The sequence below is a fragment of the Panthera leo genome, chromosome C1, assembly GCF_018350215.1.
Source record: "Panthera leo isolate Ple1 chromosome C1, P.leo_Ple1_pat1.1, whole genome shotgun sequence".
Lineage (NCBI taxonomy): Eukaryota > Metazoa > Chordata > Mammalia > Carnivora > Felidae > Panthera > Panthera leo.
Genome location: NC_056686.1, coordinates 55,286,701 through 55,304,161, shown reverse-complemented (window position 1 = coordinate 55,304,161; position 17,461 = coordinate 55,286,701). Strand labels below are relative to the sequence as shown.

Below are 17,461 nucleotides of genomic sequence, written 5' to 3'. Positions count from 1 at the left end.
AAAATAATGGTGTAAGGGGCTATTAGAAACTCCAAGGGATAGATTTAGGAATAACACTTTCTCTTGCTGTATTAATGGTATAAAGTTTGTATAATCTAGAACATTATTTTATAACAAAAGAAAATATTCAGTGGCTCTGTTATGTTTGTGGTTGGCATCAAGGATGAAAATTAGGTCTTACCATGCCATATTTTGGTATTCCTTCAAGATGCAAGACCCTGGGCTAGATGAACCATAACCCAATACAGCTAATGTGACACTACATGAAAAGAGTTTGTTTATTGACAGATACTACATTAAACTCATTAAAAGAGAGGTCATTCTTACTCTCCAGAAGCTTTTGTGTAAATAAATATGACAACTATTCAGAAATGAACAGTTTTTGGTGGTACTGCCAGTGAAAGAACATCAGAATTATAGATTTGCCCTGAATTCTCAAATGTGATAGAAAGCCTCTACTGAAAGTCTCTTCTTTTTTTTTTTTTTTTTTTTTTTTTTTTGTAATTGTAAGACTCCTTTGATTAACTATCCTAAACAGGAATTGGTAGAAAAAGTTATTTTTTTCAATGTTTATTTATTTTTGACAGAGAGAGAGAGAGAGAGAGAGAGAGAGAGCATGAGTGGGTGAGGGGCAGAGAGCGAGGGAGACACAGAATTTGAAACAGGCTCCAGGCTCCGAGCTGTCAGCACAGAGCCCAATGCGGGGCTTGAACCCATGGACAGCGAGATCATGACCTGAGCCAAAGTCGGGCAGTCAACCAACTGAGCCACCCAGGTGCCCCAGAAGAAGTTATTTATATCAAATAAATGAAATACTAAAAATTCCCTATAAATGAAAAATTCTTTTTTATTTTTAGAACTGAAAAAGTCTCTCCCTTTCTCTTTCCTCACCCTATCCTACTTGTATATTTGTTCTCTGCATCTTTAATTTTCATTGATCTTAAGTAAAAAAGTAAGCTCCCAAAAAAGAAAAGGCAGGGAAAGCATCAGCCATTATTTTTTTAGCATAGTTGAATTTGCTCATAAACACCCTCTGTTAAAATGCACTACCGTTTTAGTAAAACATTCATTCATGAAGTCAGCTTTGTGGTTACCTACTCACTTAATGAGAAATGATATGATTGGACTCATGTTAATCAGTATAAATTAAATAAAATGCATATTAGTTACAGATATGGAACGAGATATACCCACTTAAAATGATAGAAGATTGACTACAAAAGACCAACTACCAGAACAATTGCCACGAATATATATTTCATCTGTAACTGAAAATTTAACCCATAAATCCTTCTACTGATTCAATTATAAAAATATCTTACCTATATTTGCTTTAGCCAACAACAACACAATGATAAAAATAAGTGCCAGTGAACACCCTCCATTTGTTTGTGCCATGAACAGTCAACTCTGGAACACACCTCTGTAATTTTCCTTGTAAAAGAAGACAAATTCATTCATGTTAAATACATTCAGAAAATACCAGGACCAACACCATTCAGAAAGGCTTAAAATGCCCCTTTAATTTCTCTGTATCATTAAGATTTGGGTGTTTTTCTTTTTAAATGAAGTATACCTTAAAACTTGTAAACTGAAAATCTTAACCACCTCTAACCCCATTCACTTATGCTTCTTGGAGTTGGCAAAGGGTGGGAGAAGAGGTATGGCCTGTGGAGTCCTTTAGAACTGGGTTTAAGAACTCTGAGACTGGGAGCAAGTTACTTAACCTTCCGAGCCTCAGGTGCACACAAAAATTGTTTTCTTCCAAACAGGGTTGCACCATCATAGTCAAACATAGTGGTGTTAAATCCCAAGACTAATGAGAATTTCTGATCTATTCATGTGCTTCCAGAACAGAAGATTAAAAAGTGGCTTATAACCCTCTCCTAGAACTTAGTGAAAAATTGATCTCTTTGGTCATAAGAAAGGGAGTTGTTTGAGTCTTCTACAGAAGTTCAATTTTACTTGTTTGTTTGCTTGTTTATTTATTACTCATTTATTTTACTAAGTATTCCTATCTCGAATGGTTCAGAAAATGCAAGCTGGTGATTTCTGATTGTTTCCAAATTTAAACCTAAGGAATGGTTCTACTAATCATTAGGGAATTCTCTAAATTCTACTTTAAGGTGGGCCAAAAATCCATAACATATGCTGGAAAGTTCTGCGATGTTAGGCTATTGGGAACCAGCCAATGCAAATGTTCACGTCTTACTCCCATGCCTAGAGATGTGCCAGAACATACTAGACATTCTCAGAAAAATTCACTTATTCCTTTAACAGGCTACCTTTCATGTGCCAGGCACAATGTTAAGTGCTAGAGATATAACAGTACTGCGCTAGTGTTTTTGTTTGTTTGTTTAGTTTTGTTTTTTAGTTTTGAGAGAGAGAGAGAGAGAGAGAGAGAGAGAGCGAGCAGGCAAGCATATGTGAGTAAGTAGGAGAGAGGAGCAGAGCACCAGGGAGGGGGGTGGGGGGAGAGGAAGGGAGACAGAGAGAATCTTAGGCAGGAGCCCTACACAGGACTTGATCCCACAACCCTGGGATCCTGACCTGAACCTAAATCAAGAGTTGGACACTCAACCAACATAGCCACCCAGGTGCCCCGGCTCTAGTGGGTTTATAGAAATGTGCCCACTTGCCCCTTTAACTTTTCTACCTCTAGCCTAGTCATCACTCGTCTTTTCAATAGTCTTTGCTGGTTGCTCTTCCTTCTCCTCCTGACTTTCAACTCTTGGAGGACCTCAGCTCACTCAAGACATTATTTTCTATTTCTACTCCTGCCCCAGGAGATCTCATCTGGTCACCCAGCTCCACATCTGGTCACCCGGTTCTAGAAATCATTTGTATGCTAATGCCTCTCAGATGCACATCTTCATCTCAGACTCCAGTGTTCCAGTCTGTCTCTTTGCATCACCTCTTGATCTCTAATAGTACTCAATATTAACACGTTCAGTTGGTCTCCCTTCTCCAAATTGGTTCTTTCCCTAGCCCTTTTTATTTCAGTAAATAACATTCTTGCCCCCTAAGTTGCTCAAAAACCTAGAAGTGGACCTTGAGTCCACTCTCTTTCTCATTCCCTACAACCAGGTCATCACTAAGTCTCATTAGTTTTACCTCCAAAATATATTACAGATCAATCCACTTCTCTCCGTTTCTACTGTCCTCACCCTAGTCCAAAAGCCAGTCATCTCTCCCCTAGATGACTATAGTAGCTCCTTAATGTGTCTTTCCAATCCATCCTTACCCCTTTCTAGGTCATTTTCACATACTGACTACCTTTTAGAAATATAAATAAGATTACATTACATGTTTCATACTACCACCATTCACAGCCCTTCAATATGTCTATTGTTGTTAGAATAAAATCCAAAATCCTCACCGCAGATGCTCTCTTGGGCAATGTATGGCCTCACTTCTCCTGTGTTACCACCATCATTTGCCATACTTTTCTGCCTTGCTCACTCTGCTCCATTCATACTGGCTTTCAGACTGTGCCCCTAAATAAGGCATGTCTTTTGCTGCCCAGAGATTCTGCACTTTCCATTTCGTCTGCTAGAATCCTCTTCCTCTGTTTCTTAGTGGCTGGCTGACTTATATCCTTCAGATCTTAGATCATGTGTTACTTCCTCAGAGAGCCCCTCCCTGATCCCCTAGCCAAAGTGGTCTTGCCCAGCTACTTTCTACTCATCACCCTATTTATTGCTTCATGGTACAATCTGTAACTACTGTGTTTATTTACTTGACTACTTGTTTGTCATCTATTTTTGTGTGAGAATTTAAGCTACCATAAGAGCAGGAACACTGGCTCGCTGCTCAATGCCAGCACCTAGCACTAGGAAAGAGTATTCAACAAATATTTATTAAAAGAAAGAAAAGGGAGGAAGGGGAAAGAAATATGAGCTATTAAAAAACTCCTTATAAACATGCCTGTGGTAGGCAGAATAATGGCCCGCAAAAGATGTCCATGCCTTAATCCCTAGAACATGTGTATATATTACAATTCATGATAGAGGGACTTTGGAGGTGTGATTACTGCTAAGGATCTGAGATGGGGAGAATATCCTGTGTTATTCAAATGAGCCCAATCTAATCAGGTGAGTCTTTAAAAGTAGATGAGAGAGGCGAAAATGTCAGTCAGGGAGCTATAATATGACAAGGACTGATATGAGAATCTACAGTGGCAGATTCAGGAGGGTGCCATGAGCCAAAGATTGTGGTGGCCTCTAGAATCTGAGGGTGAGTCTCAGTTTACAGAAAATATGAAATGTGTTTCTTATCGCTCTTGGTTTAAAATGTTTGAAAAACATTGATCTAAATTAAAAGCTGATAGTTTCCCTTTCTCTAAACCATACAGTCCAAGGTCACAGCCTACAATGGCCTCTGTGAGCTAATTTCTGTCTATATTACCAACCACATCCATCTCTACTCTCTAGCTGCTTAGTTTTCCTGCAACATCCTGTTGATGTTATTCTCTTACTTTTCCACTGTTCTTAGAATGGCTAAATCTTTTTTTTTAATTAAAAAAATTTTTTTAAGTTTATTTACTTTGAGGGAGAGAGAGCGTACACATAAGTGGGGGAGGGGCAGAGAGAAGGAGAGACAGAATCCCAAGCCATCAGCGCAGAGCCCAATGCAAGGCTTGAACTCACAAACTGTGAGATCATGACCTGAGCTGAGATCGAGAGTCAGACGCTTAACCGATTGTACCACCCAGGTACCCCTAGAATGGCTAAATCTTATGCATCCATTCCAACTCAGCTCAGACACCTTTTAGTCAGCCATTCAATCAACAAATATGTATCAAGCAGTTGTTGTGTGGCAGGGTCTAGGGATAGAGTGAAGAACAAGATAGTGAGGGTTTCTGCTCTCATGGAACCAACGTTCTGGAATAAGGAGACAGAAAACAAATAAATAACAAATTCAGACAATGATAAAAGAAAACCACAAAAGAAGCTAAGGGGAGAGAAAGACTGGGGAGGAGAGAAGCTGGTCAATGCAAGAGGTGAAGTTGGAGCCGAGACTGGCACAAGCCAAGTGAAGACTCAGGATGAAGCCCAGAGGCAGAGGAACAAGCTGGCTATGGGTGAGTCACAGGAAAAAAAAGGGCAGGGTGGCAGGGGAAGTGACTGTGGGGAGAATGGTAGGACATGAAATGGAGAAGAAGCCAGGAACCAGATCTACCATGGGTTTGTTTACCATGGAAGGGAGCCTGGATTTTACTCTCAAATCTATAGGAAACCACTGATGTTTAATTCAACGTTTTTAAAAAAATTTATTTAACTGAGTTTTAATTGGGGATAAGTCAAGGTGTTACAAGATATGAATTACATTAAACAAACACATGCAAAGGCAAAAAAACAAACAAAAAAGTTAGTCTTGGCCTCGTGTATGGGGACCAGAGTAAAGCCAGCAGACCAGTAGTGTCTATTCATGTAGTGTCTATTTTATTTCTATTTTAATGTAACTACAACTACATTAAATCTGATTCTGCCACATCATGGCTGACATCATTAATAGTAAGTTTTTCTTTATTACCACTACCTTACTTACTTCATTAAAATTTGTAATATTCTAGCATAAAGAAAATTACAAACTGAATGGGAAGACAACTAGAAGATGATTGGATTATGAACAAACAGTTACATAGGGGATTAAATAAATTTCTGCTTCTTGACTATAAGGGGTATCTACAGGGTATCTTTCAATATGCTTTGCAATTTATGGAGCTATGACATTATCCAAATAAATAAAATAGTAATAGCAAAATATTTAATTAGTTATAAGAATGTTTTAAATGTATAAATATGAAATATGCATATATAAAACACATATTAAATATGTACATAAGAAATATATATGAAATATACATATATGAAATACACACACACACACCCCTATAGATGAAATAGGCAAATTAGAGGATAGAGTTGAGTTTATATAGTACATTGAGTTTGCTCAAAACACGAGTTTGCTCATTTTCTTTGAATACCCAGTAAAATAGTCTCTCCTCTTATAAGAAACTCAGAACCCCAAAGACCTTCAAGTAAATGAGGTATCTTCTAATAAAATGAAACTTCCTATCAACTGTAAACATCTTTCAGACAGCCTGCCTGGAGGGTTGATATTAAAACTACAACTCTATCTTGAATCAGAAAATCAAGGAGAATGCTGCCTCACTGACTCGTCACTGACCCATCACTCAAGTTGTGACAGTTTCCACACAGTGAAAATACTATCTCAGTGAGGGGGACAAGGATGAGCCAGAAATGCTACAACTGGCAGGAAGGCAGAAGCAAGGATAACTCCCCGGTGAGTATCTTCCTCTGTTGCTCCAGGAAGAAGCACAAAATACACATTACTGCAAAACTGTGTTTTAGTAGGCTAGGAAAAACCCTTACCACAGGTGATAACTGCATGTAGGCAGGAGCACTTCCTACTTCCACATTACTTTACTTAACGTGGTAGCACTATGTTAAGTTCAAGGGGGCAGTGTAGTATTGTGGAAAAGAAAAAAGCTAGTGAACCTTAGTTCCACTGTGCGCTATTAACTGTAAGAGTGCCATTTCCTCATTCTTACAGTGCATACAGTAATAGGAACCTGGACAAAGTTACTGGGAAGATTAATATGATAGTGTCATGGACCTATGAGATTACCTAGAACAAAGTAGGCACTCCACTGAGGCTAGCTCCCATTTTCCCTTCTGGGTCCTGCTTTTGCATCTCTCTCTCTCTCTCTCTCTCTCTCTCTCTCTCTCTCTCTCTCACACACACACACACACACACACACACACACACACACACACACACACAAGCAGGGGAGGGGCAGAGAGAGGGAGAGAATCCCAAGCAGGCTCCCCACCGTCAGCACAGAGCTCAACATGGAGCTTGAACTCATGAACTGTCATGAGATCATGACCTGAGCCCAAACCAAGAGTCAGACGCTTACCGACTGAGCCATCCAGGCACCCCAATGGATGTCTTTTCTAAATCACTTATGACTTTTACTACACTGGAACTATACGTTTTGTAAAACTAGGTTTAAAAAAAATCATATGCTAGGCTATCTTTCTTTTTTTTTTTAATGTTTATTTCTGAGAGAGAGAGAGAGAGAGAAAGAGAGAGAGAGAGAGCAGGGGAGGTGCAGAGAGAGAGAGGGAGACACAGAATCCAAAGCAGGTTCCAGGCTCTGAGCTGTCAGCACAGAGCCCCACACGGCTCTAACTCAGACTTAAAGATGATGACCTGAGCCAAAGTCAATGCTTAATTGACTGAGTCACCTGGGTGCCCTGAGGCTATCTTTATTCTTAACCTTAGTATCAAATACTTGAATAAGTCAGAGGAGGAAGGCACTTCAAAGGTTAGCTAGTCACTGCCATGATCCTGCTGCTCTTACCCTCCAACAGCTGACATTTCAGTCTGGGACACTGCAGAACAACCAAATGACATTCTAGATGTCTATCAAGGTTGACTCTCTTACAAATGCATACTATTAATTACCCAGTTGACTCAATGAGGTGGAGTACAAAATCCTTCCCTTCTGCTGGCAAAGCTACTTATAGACATGTCTTAGTGGTGGCATCTCAGTACAAAGATCACACTTTGGAGGTTATCTATTTCACCTTCCCCATTTTACAGATAGATAAGTCAAGGTTTAGAGAAAAGAGGGGGACTTGCCAAATGTCATTAATAGCAGAATCGAGATCAGAACATAGATTTTCTGATTTCTAATCTAACATTACTTCAAGCATGTGAGACTGCTTCTGATTAGTAGCAACAATAGCAGCATAATAGTAAAAATAGTGCTAATGTTAATTCTACCATCAAAACTAATGCTTAGTTTATTGATTTCTTACTATATTCCAGGCACAATGCACATTACATGCATTCTTTATCATACCCACTAGTAAAGCAGTTATAATGCCTTATGCTGTAATCTTCACAAGTTTGAATCATTCTGATGCCCCCTTCCCTTCCTCAAAAGAGAATGAGACAAACAAATACAAAAACAGTATAGAGACAATATGTAACCACCTCTAATGATCTATTCCACTAGGATGATGGAAAAGGAAAATCAAATCCACCAAGTAGCAAGCTTGCAACTTAGCCATTGGAGTCAACCTTCTTCTCCATGACTTTTCATGAGCTAAGTCATGAAAAAGAACAGTCTCCTGACTGAAGCATTATCTCCTTTTTCCTTCTGAGTCTGCCATTTGGTGAAAAAAATCTCACAAGCTCTAACATGGACAAATGCTGTGCTGTCTGACCCTGATCATCAAATCAGTCTCCTTATGATGTCATGTTAGGTGATGTGACTGGCAAGGAAAGTAACATCACCTTAAACCTCTCTGCTTTTTCTTCTTTCTACCCAATAGTCCCAACACACTTTACATCAACAAACTAGACAGACACTGTTTTCCTTTCTCGAGAGCCGCTGAGGCTCTCTAGAATTTCCTCCAGTCTCACTGGTAAGCATTTGTACTCCTAACTTTACCTATATGTAGGCACATTCTTTTCTTGCTTGAAAGCAGGAGACTTCTGAAGTGTTTCTGAAGTGTTGGTCTTTTTTTTTTTTTTAATTCTGTTGGAGGGTTTTCTCCTTTCCCTCTTTATGACCTCTTCATCATTTTTCTTAACAAAAGTTCCTTTACACATTTCCCCCTTCTTTTATATTTTTCTGAAATGTTCTTCTGTTAATTCTATTTGCCTTTATTTCCATTTCAGATATATCACACTGGACATAATAGACAGACTCTTGACATACTGCATATAAATAAATTAATTTAAAGGGCATAAGGGAATCTTATCTCAACCCTGGAATCATTTGTACTGTGAACTGTCTTATAAATTGAACAAGCACTTCATTTTGTAGAGATTTCATTTTGTAGAGAACTACAAAAAAGAAATAAAAGAAACAAGACATGGATGGAGTCCTGAAGAAATAAGGTACTCTCAAGTCAATTGGTGTTATTTGGTTTGTTTCCTGTTTTCTTTCTTTGATTAGCTACACAAGCCAACAATTTTCATAGCACTTAAGTTTTTATTTTTTTTGAGTTTTTAAATTTATTTTGAGAGAGACGGAGATGGCATGAGCAGGGGAGGGGGAGAGAGAGAGAAGGAAAGAGAGAATCTCAAGCAGGCTCCATGCTGCCAGTGAGGAGCCCGATACAGGGCTTGAACTCACAAACTGTGAGGTTATGACCTGAGCCAAAACCAAGAATTGGTTGCATAACCGACTGAGCCACCCAGATGCCCTGCACTTGTTAAGTTTTAACAATCCAACCTTCTTGGGGCACCTGGGTGGCTCAGTTGGTCAAGTGTCTGACTTTTGATCTCAGCTTAGGTCATGAACTCATGGTTCATGAGTTCAAGCCCTGCATCAGGCTCTGTGGTGACAGCATGGGCCTGCTTGGGGTTCTCTCTCTCCCCTCTCTCTCTGTCCCTACCCCACTTGTGCTCTCTCTCCCTCTCTCAAAATAAATAAATAAACTTAAAAAAAAATCCAACCTTCTCTATTTTCACCCTCCGTATCCTTCTAGAGCTATAAATAAAATAAGTCGTTGTCTTTCAGGAAGGATGATGTACTGGGAAGAGCATGGTGCCTGGGGCTTGAGGCCTGGGTGCCTGGTTCTTCCATTTCTACCTGTGTCACCATCCCAAGTAACTTCACATTTCAAAGCCTCTTTTCCTTGTTTGAAAAATGGCAACTGACATTTATTGAGAAAATTAAATCTCTTTTACTAACTTTTTTTCCTTAGTTTATTGGAAGGGTTTCTCTTTGGTCTTCCTCAATCTTGAAGTCTCTATTTATGGACAGTGGCAGAGGGTGGGGGGTTCATCTTAACATCTTGGGTATTATTATCTTTGGATTCTGGCAAGCTTTGCTTCACCTTGTAACCTCAACCATGGAGTCTTTTCATAAAGTGCTACGAGGCATCAAAAATATTAAAGCACATTGCAATTACTCTGTTTAAAGAATTTTCTAGGAATTTCACAATTAAAGATAATTGGAGGCACACTGCCAGGGGGTGGGGTGAGCTGAGACTAGTGATCATCATTCCACAATGTTCCTAAAGGTTTCTTATATAAATGAAAAATTCAGTTGAAGTCTCTACACAAACAACTCCATGTCTCAACATCTCTGCCTGATGTTTTACTCAGTGTTTACCTTTTCCTCCGCATATCACTGTAAAAGAGATGTAAATTAAGATTCTAATCTTCATCATCTTTTACAGGCATTTACTTAGCAATTTATCACAATGCAGAGCATATATCTGAGTTGTTAATATTAGGTCATCTGCTATATAAACTATTGGTATCTCTATGCTACAGGTGGGAAATCCTCAAGTTGACCAAGTTAACACAGAAAAGCCAGAAGTGGGGCGCCTGAGTGGCTCAGTCAGTTAAGCATTTGACTCTTGATTTTAGCTCAGGTCATGATCTCGTGGTTCGGGAGTTGGAGCCTTGCATAGGTCTCTGTGCTGACAGCTCAGAGCTTGCTTGGGATTCTCTCTCTCCCTCACTTTCTGCCCCACCCCCACTTTCTCTCTCTGTCTCAAAACAAACTTAAAAAAAAAGGAAAACCCAGAAGTAAATTCAAAATTAGATAAATTAGAACTGCCTTCCATACTTGAGTTTCCTCATTTGTAAAATGAGAATAAAAATAGCACCGACGTCACAAGATTATTGTGGAGATTAAATGAGCAGCTCTTATTACAGTGCCTGGTATATAGCAAGAGTTCCATAAATATTATCTGCTTCTATTATTATAAGAAAAAAGGATAATATCACCTACTTTTCAAGGATATTATCAGAATTGTTGGACAGACTTGCTTTTTGACCTTTCTCTTTGCCTATTCATCTGACTCATCACTGAAAGATTAATTTGATTAAAGCTAGATCCCATACCTTCCTTGTAATAGGTGACTTTATGCCACCTATCACCCATGACATACTAAGTGTTCTCCTAATTATTGTCTTCTCAAACAGTTTTCCTTTCTTGAGGACAGGAACTGGGTCTTACACTTCTTTATATTTACTACAGTGACCAGCACAATGTCTTGAACATAATAGCTGTTCAATACATATTTGTATTAAAAAAAAATCATTGTTTCCATTAGCAAAGAGCACCACAAGATTCCAAGAACAAAAGGCATTGGACAAACCTTCTTTGGGATTTGGCTTTCTTTTTACATGGGTCTGCACAAATTTACATGTAGAAGTTGAGAGCAGTGCTGTGAGTGTAATTACAAAGATGACAGATAACTGGCCAGAGGACAAAGCAGGTATACTAATACAAAAATAAGTCCACACTTGAGAAATAATGTGCAAAATCTACTATACTGAGAGGATTCTTCTCCCATAAAAATCTTACATATGCTTTAGAATTTTTTTCACCCTGGAACTCATTCTAACACATGATTCAGAGCTTGCCAAAATTTGGAAACTGACCATCCTATGTAATCATCATGACATTCAAGAAACAAGACACATCAACAAAGAATGTTGCAGACTCTTATAGAGCGTTTCATGCCTAACAAAGTACTACTGGTAATGATTGAGGATTTTACTTTACAATGCGGAACAAGTGTCAGCTCTTAGCCACTAAGGTTATATGTTGGACAGAGAAACAGGGCACTGTACCATTTCCAGTTAATGGGCAATAAGAATATAATGTTTGTCCAAGTGGAAGTGGATATAATGTTATGAGCCGGCAAGAAGCACGAAGTTTGGAGCCAGGAACTTGTAACTCACCATCTCTGTGAAAGCAGGGAAGTTTCCGTATCTGTAAAGTGAGAACACTAATAGCCACTTCATCTACTTTTAAAAGAATTATAAAGGATCACAAAATACACTCAAAGGCCAGGTACATAGTAGAGGCTCAGCAAAGACTTTTATCTACAGAGGATATACACATAAGGGATTATAACAATTATCCAGAGGTAAGGGATAAAGATTAATTTTGTCCTGTTCTCTGGACATACCTGGGTAAAGTCTTTTGTATGTTTCTGGGTTATGAAGTTTAAGATGTCCATCTAATCATGCAGATACCTAATCTCTTACAATGCTTATACTTGTGCCCCCTAACCAGCTGAGAAGAGCCTTCCCAAAGACATTCCTCAAATGAGGAAATTGAGTCTGGCCGGTGGCTAGCCAGTGGGCTGGGCTTGCCCTTCCACGAGCAGCTAATGCGCCAGGTAGGGACTTCCAGGTGTGTTTATGGGAAAGTGCTGCCGATGATGGGACAGTACACCCACCACGCGAGACTTAAGACTGCAATGCCTTAGAAAAGGCCCATTTTCTAGCCCGAGTCACGCCAACACTGGACCCCGAGTCGTGCCTTCGGCCCTTTCCCCAGATGCCAGCCCTCCCTGCCCCACACACCCACCATTCTGCGTCCCGGGAGGCTCACTCAGTCTGAGCGCCCTCTCCCCTCCTCCTAGCCGAACCCCAACCTGGCACCCTCAAGTGCACATCAGCACCCAGAGAGCGAGGACCTTGACGAGGAGAACTCCCAGCCGCACCCAATGCCCCGGGAGAAGCGAGGCACGAAGCCCGGGCATTCAGACACCCAGCTAAGTCCGTGTCCCGGGGTCCCCGGCGTCCCCACCCCATTCGAGCCCCTGGTCACTCACCGCGCGTCGCCGGTATGAGGGCGGGGGCTGGGGCTGGCGAGGCCCCCGCGGCCCCGGCGCTCGCGCTCGGGGCGCACGTGTGGCTCTAGCCCTGGGCGTCCGGGCGCCAGCGCGCGCCCTACTGCCGCCGCCCCCGCCACGTGCGGCTGGTCGACCCCGGGGCGGGGGGCGCGCGCGCGCGCGCGGCGGTGGAGGAGGGCGGGGCACGTGCAGCTGCCGGACCCTCGGCCCCGCGGGCGCCTGCGGTTTCCCCGCCGCGCTCCACGCCAGCCAGGACCTGGTCCTGCCCCCCGCCCCCGTGGGCTCCCAGTGTCGCCCGGAGCAAGGGGATTATCGCTGGGCACCTGCCTTCCCGACACAAAATGCGGACGCAAAGCCTTCGCTTCTAAGGTTGAGCGAGCCTTGACGGAGTCGGTGCGGTGAATTACGTGCGAGGTAGGACCAGCCCGACAAAACCATGTCCTCAGCTTGCACAGCCACAAGGAGTCACTTTGTTGACTCATGTTAGAGTGAGAACTTTCCTCAGAGATGTCCTTCCTCTGCGCGCTCTGCGCTGCCCGCCTCTCTCCGCACGCTCGCGCAGGCTCTCCACGGTGGGCAGTGGGATGACAGATAACTAGCACTCTTAGATGGCATGACACCGACCCTAAGTGGTCCCGTGTTCGATATGTTGTAAGTGGGGTTCTGAGGGAAGGGGGAAAACTGCACACAAATGCAGAGGGGATGACAGCAGGACCCTTAACTTATGACAGTATTTCACTGGATCTAGGAATTCATTGACGATACTACTTACCGTGTTTTAGGTACCAGTAAGAAATAAGACTTGTCACATAAGCTATGTCACATGCTTTCTTGTCACCTAATGTCTTTTGATTAAATTTTTATTTATTGAAATATCCCTTTTAAATTTATTTAGAAATATATGTTTGTATTATCTAACACTCTTCTTCATTCACAAAAGGAGAAGGGAAATACAAGCAAAATCAATTGGTTAAGATATTCTTCAGATACATTCACATTGGGTCCAACGCTCCCCATCAACTTTTTTTTCACCCAGTATCATCCTCAGTGACAGAAGAGTTGTAATAAGGCAGCAGGTCTTAACAGTGTCCCACTGTTGTCTCTAGGGTATTCTTCCAGGCCACCAAAACCAACCTAAGTTAGCTGGGCATGCTCAGAACCAGCCCCCTCATCAAACTGGGCAGTAGGCCTAAAACTCCCCATTGTTGGAGACATTAAATATGAAAAATGAACATCTTAGAATCAACAACGTACCCTGGATTGTTTTTATGAGACGGTGACATATGGTGGTATTTACACACTTCAGCAATTTGTCTCCATAATTAATGGATAAAAACAAACATTTTAAATTGTAGAATCTTAACATTGCTGGGTAATGAGATGGTGAATGGTTGTGGAAATCATTTGCAACAAAGTCAAAAGAGTTATTTTAAAACTGAGGTTTTTTTAATTTATTTTTTCACCAAAAAAGGTAAATGTTCTAAATTTGCTGATATGTTCTGTAATGTTATGCATCTATCAGTAGCATGTTACCAAACAGGTTTTTCTTAAAAAAAAAAAAAAAATCACAGGCTTTTTTTTGTCCTTTCAAGGTAAAGATAATATTTTAACACTGAGTGAGAAAGTGCTATTAAGGTAACATTTGAAAACAAGAACAGTATTTCAAAATGTTGCCATAACTGTGTGGGGGTGGGGGTGGATTGGTAAAATTATGTTTGTCACCTACAAAAAAAGTACTTAAGAAGCCTTGGAAACAATTTGCTGTCTTGTTTCAATGTTTCAGTTGAGTAGTTCAGTAAATTTTAAACCATTTTTAAAAAAAAAATAGGAAAATGCAGCTTCTGCTTAGTTTGAAAGGACAACTAATCAATATAGAGATCATAAAAATACGGTAACCAAATGTTAATGAGCTTGTACAATTCATGGATTAGCTTATTTTTTCAGTGGTTTTTTTTTTCATGAAAAGAAAGGCTTTTATTTTGTTAATAAACTATTTCAAATTTTACTTTACTCTTTGTTTCATTTTAAAGTTTAATTTATATTTTTGTGTACATCTTAATATAGTAAATATATATTTGCAATGCATATTTATGTGTATACAAAATTTGTAAGTAAGTGAAAAAACAACTAAACATATATTGACAATGTGTTTTCTAATCTCCTTTTTCCTTAAGGAGTGCACAATCTAAAATATTCTAATCGCAGCGTGTTACAAAATTGCTAAATCAGATATGAGATGGTGTTCCAAATTCACCTGAGCCGTCTTCTTTAGGAGAATGGATGAAGGTATTGGAGAAAGGACTTGAATCCGATTGTTAAGCAAACAAAACAAATTATGAGAATACAAATAAGATGCAGGCAACAATAGCCTTCCTTTTTCTCTTCTTTTTCCTAGATGCAAATAAACAAGATGACCATTCTTACATAAATATTATTAGAGAAGGTATCATCTAAGTCCATCTCTGTCATTCAATTAGGGTTAAACATTGAGGGAAGACTTGTGCTAATAGTTTTTCATAACAGCAGTTCTCTCATCCTTCATGCATCCTCCCTGCATTGTAAACTCCATGAATGCAAGGACCACATGTGTCTTGCTTCTTCATTTATCGCCAGCACCTGGCACAATGAGTGGCACATGAGAGGTACTCACCAAATGTTTATTGCGCTGAATTGACTTGTTCTGGAAAGACCTCACTCTCTTTGGTCAACAAAATTTATAGGTGTTCAATCTTCAAAATTTTCAAGTTAAAAGAAAAGTAGTTGGAAAATTATATGTAGTTTTTCTTGGCAAGCCAGTGACTCTTCCATATGGAATCTGCTCCTCTATAGAGGCCTTTGTTTTTCTGTTTTAACTTATTTATTTGATAGACTGTAGAGGTTTTTGTATTTTCTTTCTTCCTTTCTTTTCCTCCTTCTTCTTTTAGTATCTTGGAGTTTCCCTAGTAGGTGCATGTCTGTTAGTAGCAGCCTGTCTAGTTAGAGGGAAAAAAGAATCTTGCTTCTGTGTTTCTGAGAATAAGCCCTAGATGGTGGAGAATGCCTAATGAAGCAAGAGCCTAACATAGAAACCAAAATATCAACCTATGACTGTTAATATGATTAAGTCTATGGGTGTGAAATGGCCTTCTGTAAGGCTGTAGCTAGATGAATGTACTTGCAAATCAAAAGCTCAATTAAGTGAATAACCACAGTGACAGTGACAAAGACTTTTCTAGGAAATACTAGTTTGGTTTCCATTTCTGGTACTTTTCCACTCATTTACATGTCTATCTTGTTTCATTGTTGATACCAAAAGTCCTACAAATATTTAACACACACTGTGCTATGACAACTGTGTGTCATTTGTCAAAGTATTAAGACAGTGATTTAGTGCATCAGATAGACGCTGGCACCAGTTAAGCTTGGTAAGAAAGTTTTGACAATATATTTTAATCTTTTACTTTAATAAGATCAGAATCTAAGATTAACTATTCATCCTTGCTGCTTCAACTTCACAAAAATTTCATTTCTAAAAGTTTTCATTTGTTAATTTCATTCATCTGTACGAAGTAGTACACTTATAGGACACCGATATAACTCCTACCTATACTTGTAATGTCATATGTTTTTTATTTTTAATGTCTATTCATTTTTGAGAGAGAGAGAGAGAGAGAGAGAGAGAGAGAGAGAGATGGACTCTGAGTGGGGGAGGTGCAGAAAGAGTGGGAGACACAGAATCTGAAGCAGGCTCCAGACTCTGAGCTGTCAGAACAGAGCCCAACGTGGGACTCGAACTCATGAACCATGAGGTCATGACCTGAGCCAAAGTTGGACGCTTAACTGACTGAGCCACCCAGGTGCCCCTGTAATGTCATATGTTGAAAGGCTTATATAAAATACCATAGTATAAGATTCTTAGATTATTAGTAATCCCCAAAGATTCTTGAAATGCAGAGTTGTAACTTTTCCACAACTGACATTTAGCAAGCACAGATGTTGTTTACAGATGAATAAACCACATGGAAAATGCCATGTCTTGGATAAGAGCAGTGCAATTTCAAGAGGTTTCTAGGTTGCCCATAGGCCCTATTAAATGAAAGGAAAGGTTAAAGAGTACATGAGACAGGAGGCAAATTTAAAACACTGACAGCTACAGGGTCCCACACAATATAAATTTGATTCATATTCTGGCTCTGCTATTCTCAACAGCTAAATCTAAGAGACATATGAGTTATAGGATTCACAGATTCCATAATATAATGGCTCGTAACCATGTCATCAGGGGCAGAACTTTGGTGGCCCAAAAGAAAGTGTTTTCTAGATTCTTATAAAGAGAAGAATGGTTCACATAAAAGGCAAATTTCTCACAAATATTTCTACATAAAACCACACATATGTTCCTTTAGTTAGTTAGTTATAGAATTCTTCAATAAAAGCCTAATGAAGAACACTCTGGAACATGGATAATTGGTGAGCATTAGCAGTCTGTTCTGTATTTCATTATTTGAGGCTCCAAATATACCTTTGCTCCATGCTTCCCATATATAGAAGATAATCTCTGATTTCTCAAGCGAGACAGCCCAAATCTTGTCCTGTCACTGCATCCAGCTCAGAGCCAAGCCCTCTGGGTAGTGAGCAGCAGTGGCTACCTAGTGGGTTATAACTCCTCTGCCTGTAATCCCAAAACACGTGTTACCTGTACCCCACACCCCACCCACAATGTAAACTTGTGTAACAGGAACAGAGAATGCTCCCCTTTGGCAAGGAGAAACATGTGAGATGCCAGAAGACACCAGTCTGAAGCGCTGGTGTCTACTGGGTGATGTGTT

At 40.0% G+C, this 17,461-nt stretch overlaps 1 protein-coding gene across 1 annotated transcript in view; it reads right to left on the bottom strand.

Annotated features, from left to right (window-relative positions):
- The window catches only part of IL12RB2 (interleukin 12 receptor subunit beta 2), a 143,370-nt gene extending 130,671 nt beyond the window's left edge, over window positions 1–12,699 (bottom strand). Inside the window, exons 1-2 of the mRNA XM_042952075.1 lie at window positions 12,633–12,699; window positions 1,323–1,434 (exon numbers count right to left, since the gene is read on the bottom strand). Of these exons, the coding sequence (XP_042808009.1) occupies window positions 1,323–1,398 (76 nt within the window). The 5' untranslated portion in view covers window positions 1,399–1,434; window positions 12,633–12,699. The remainder of the gene's footprint in view (window positions 1–1,322; window positions 1,435–12,632) is intronic.
- Between the last annotated feature and the right edge of the window lie 4,762 nt (window positions 12,700–17,461).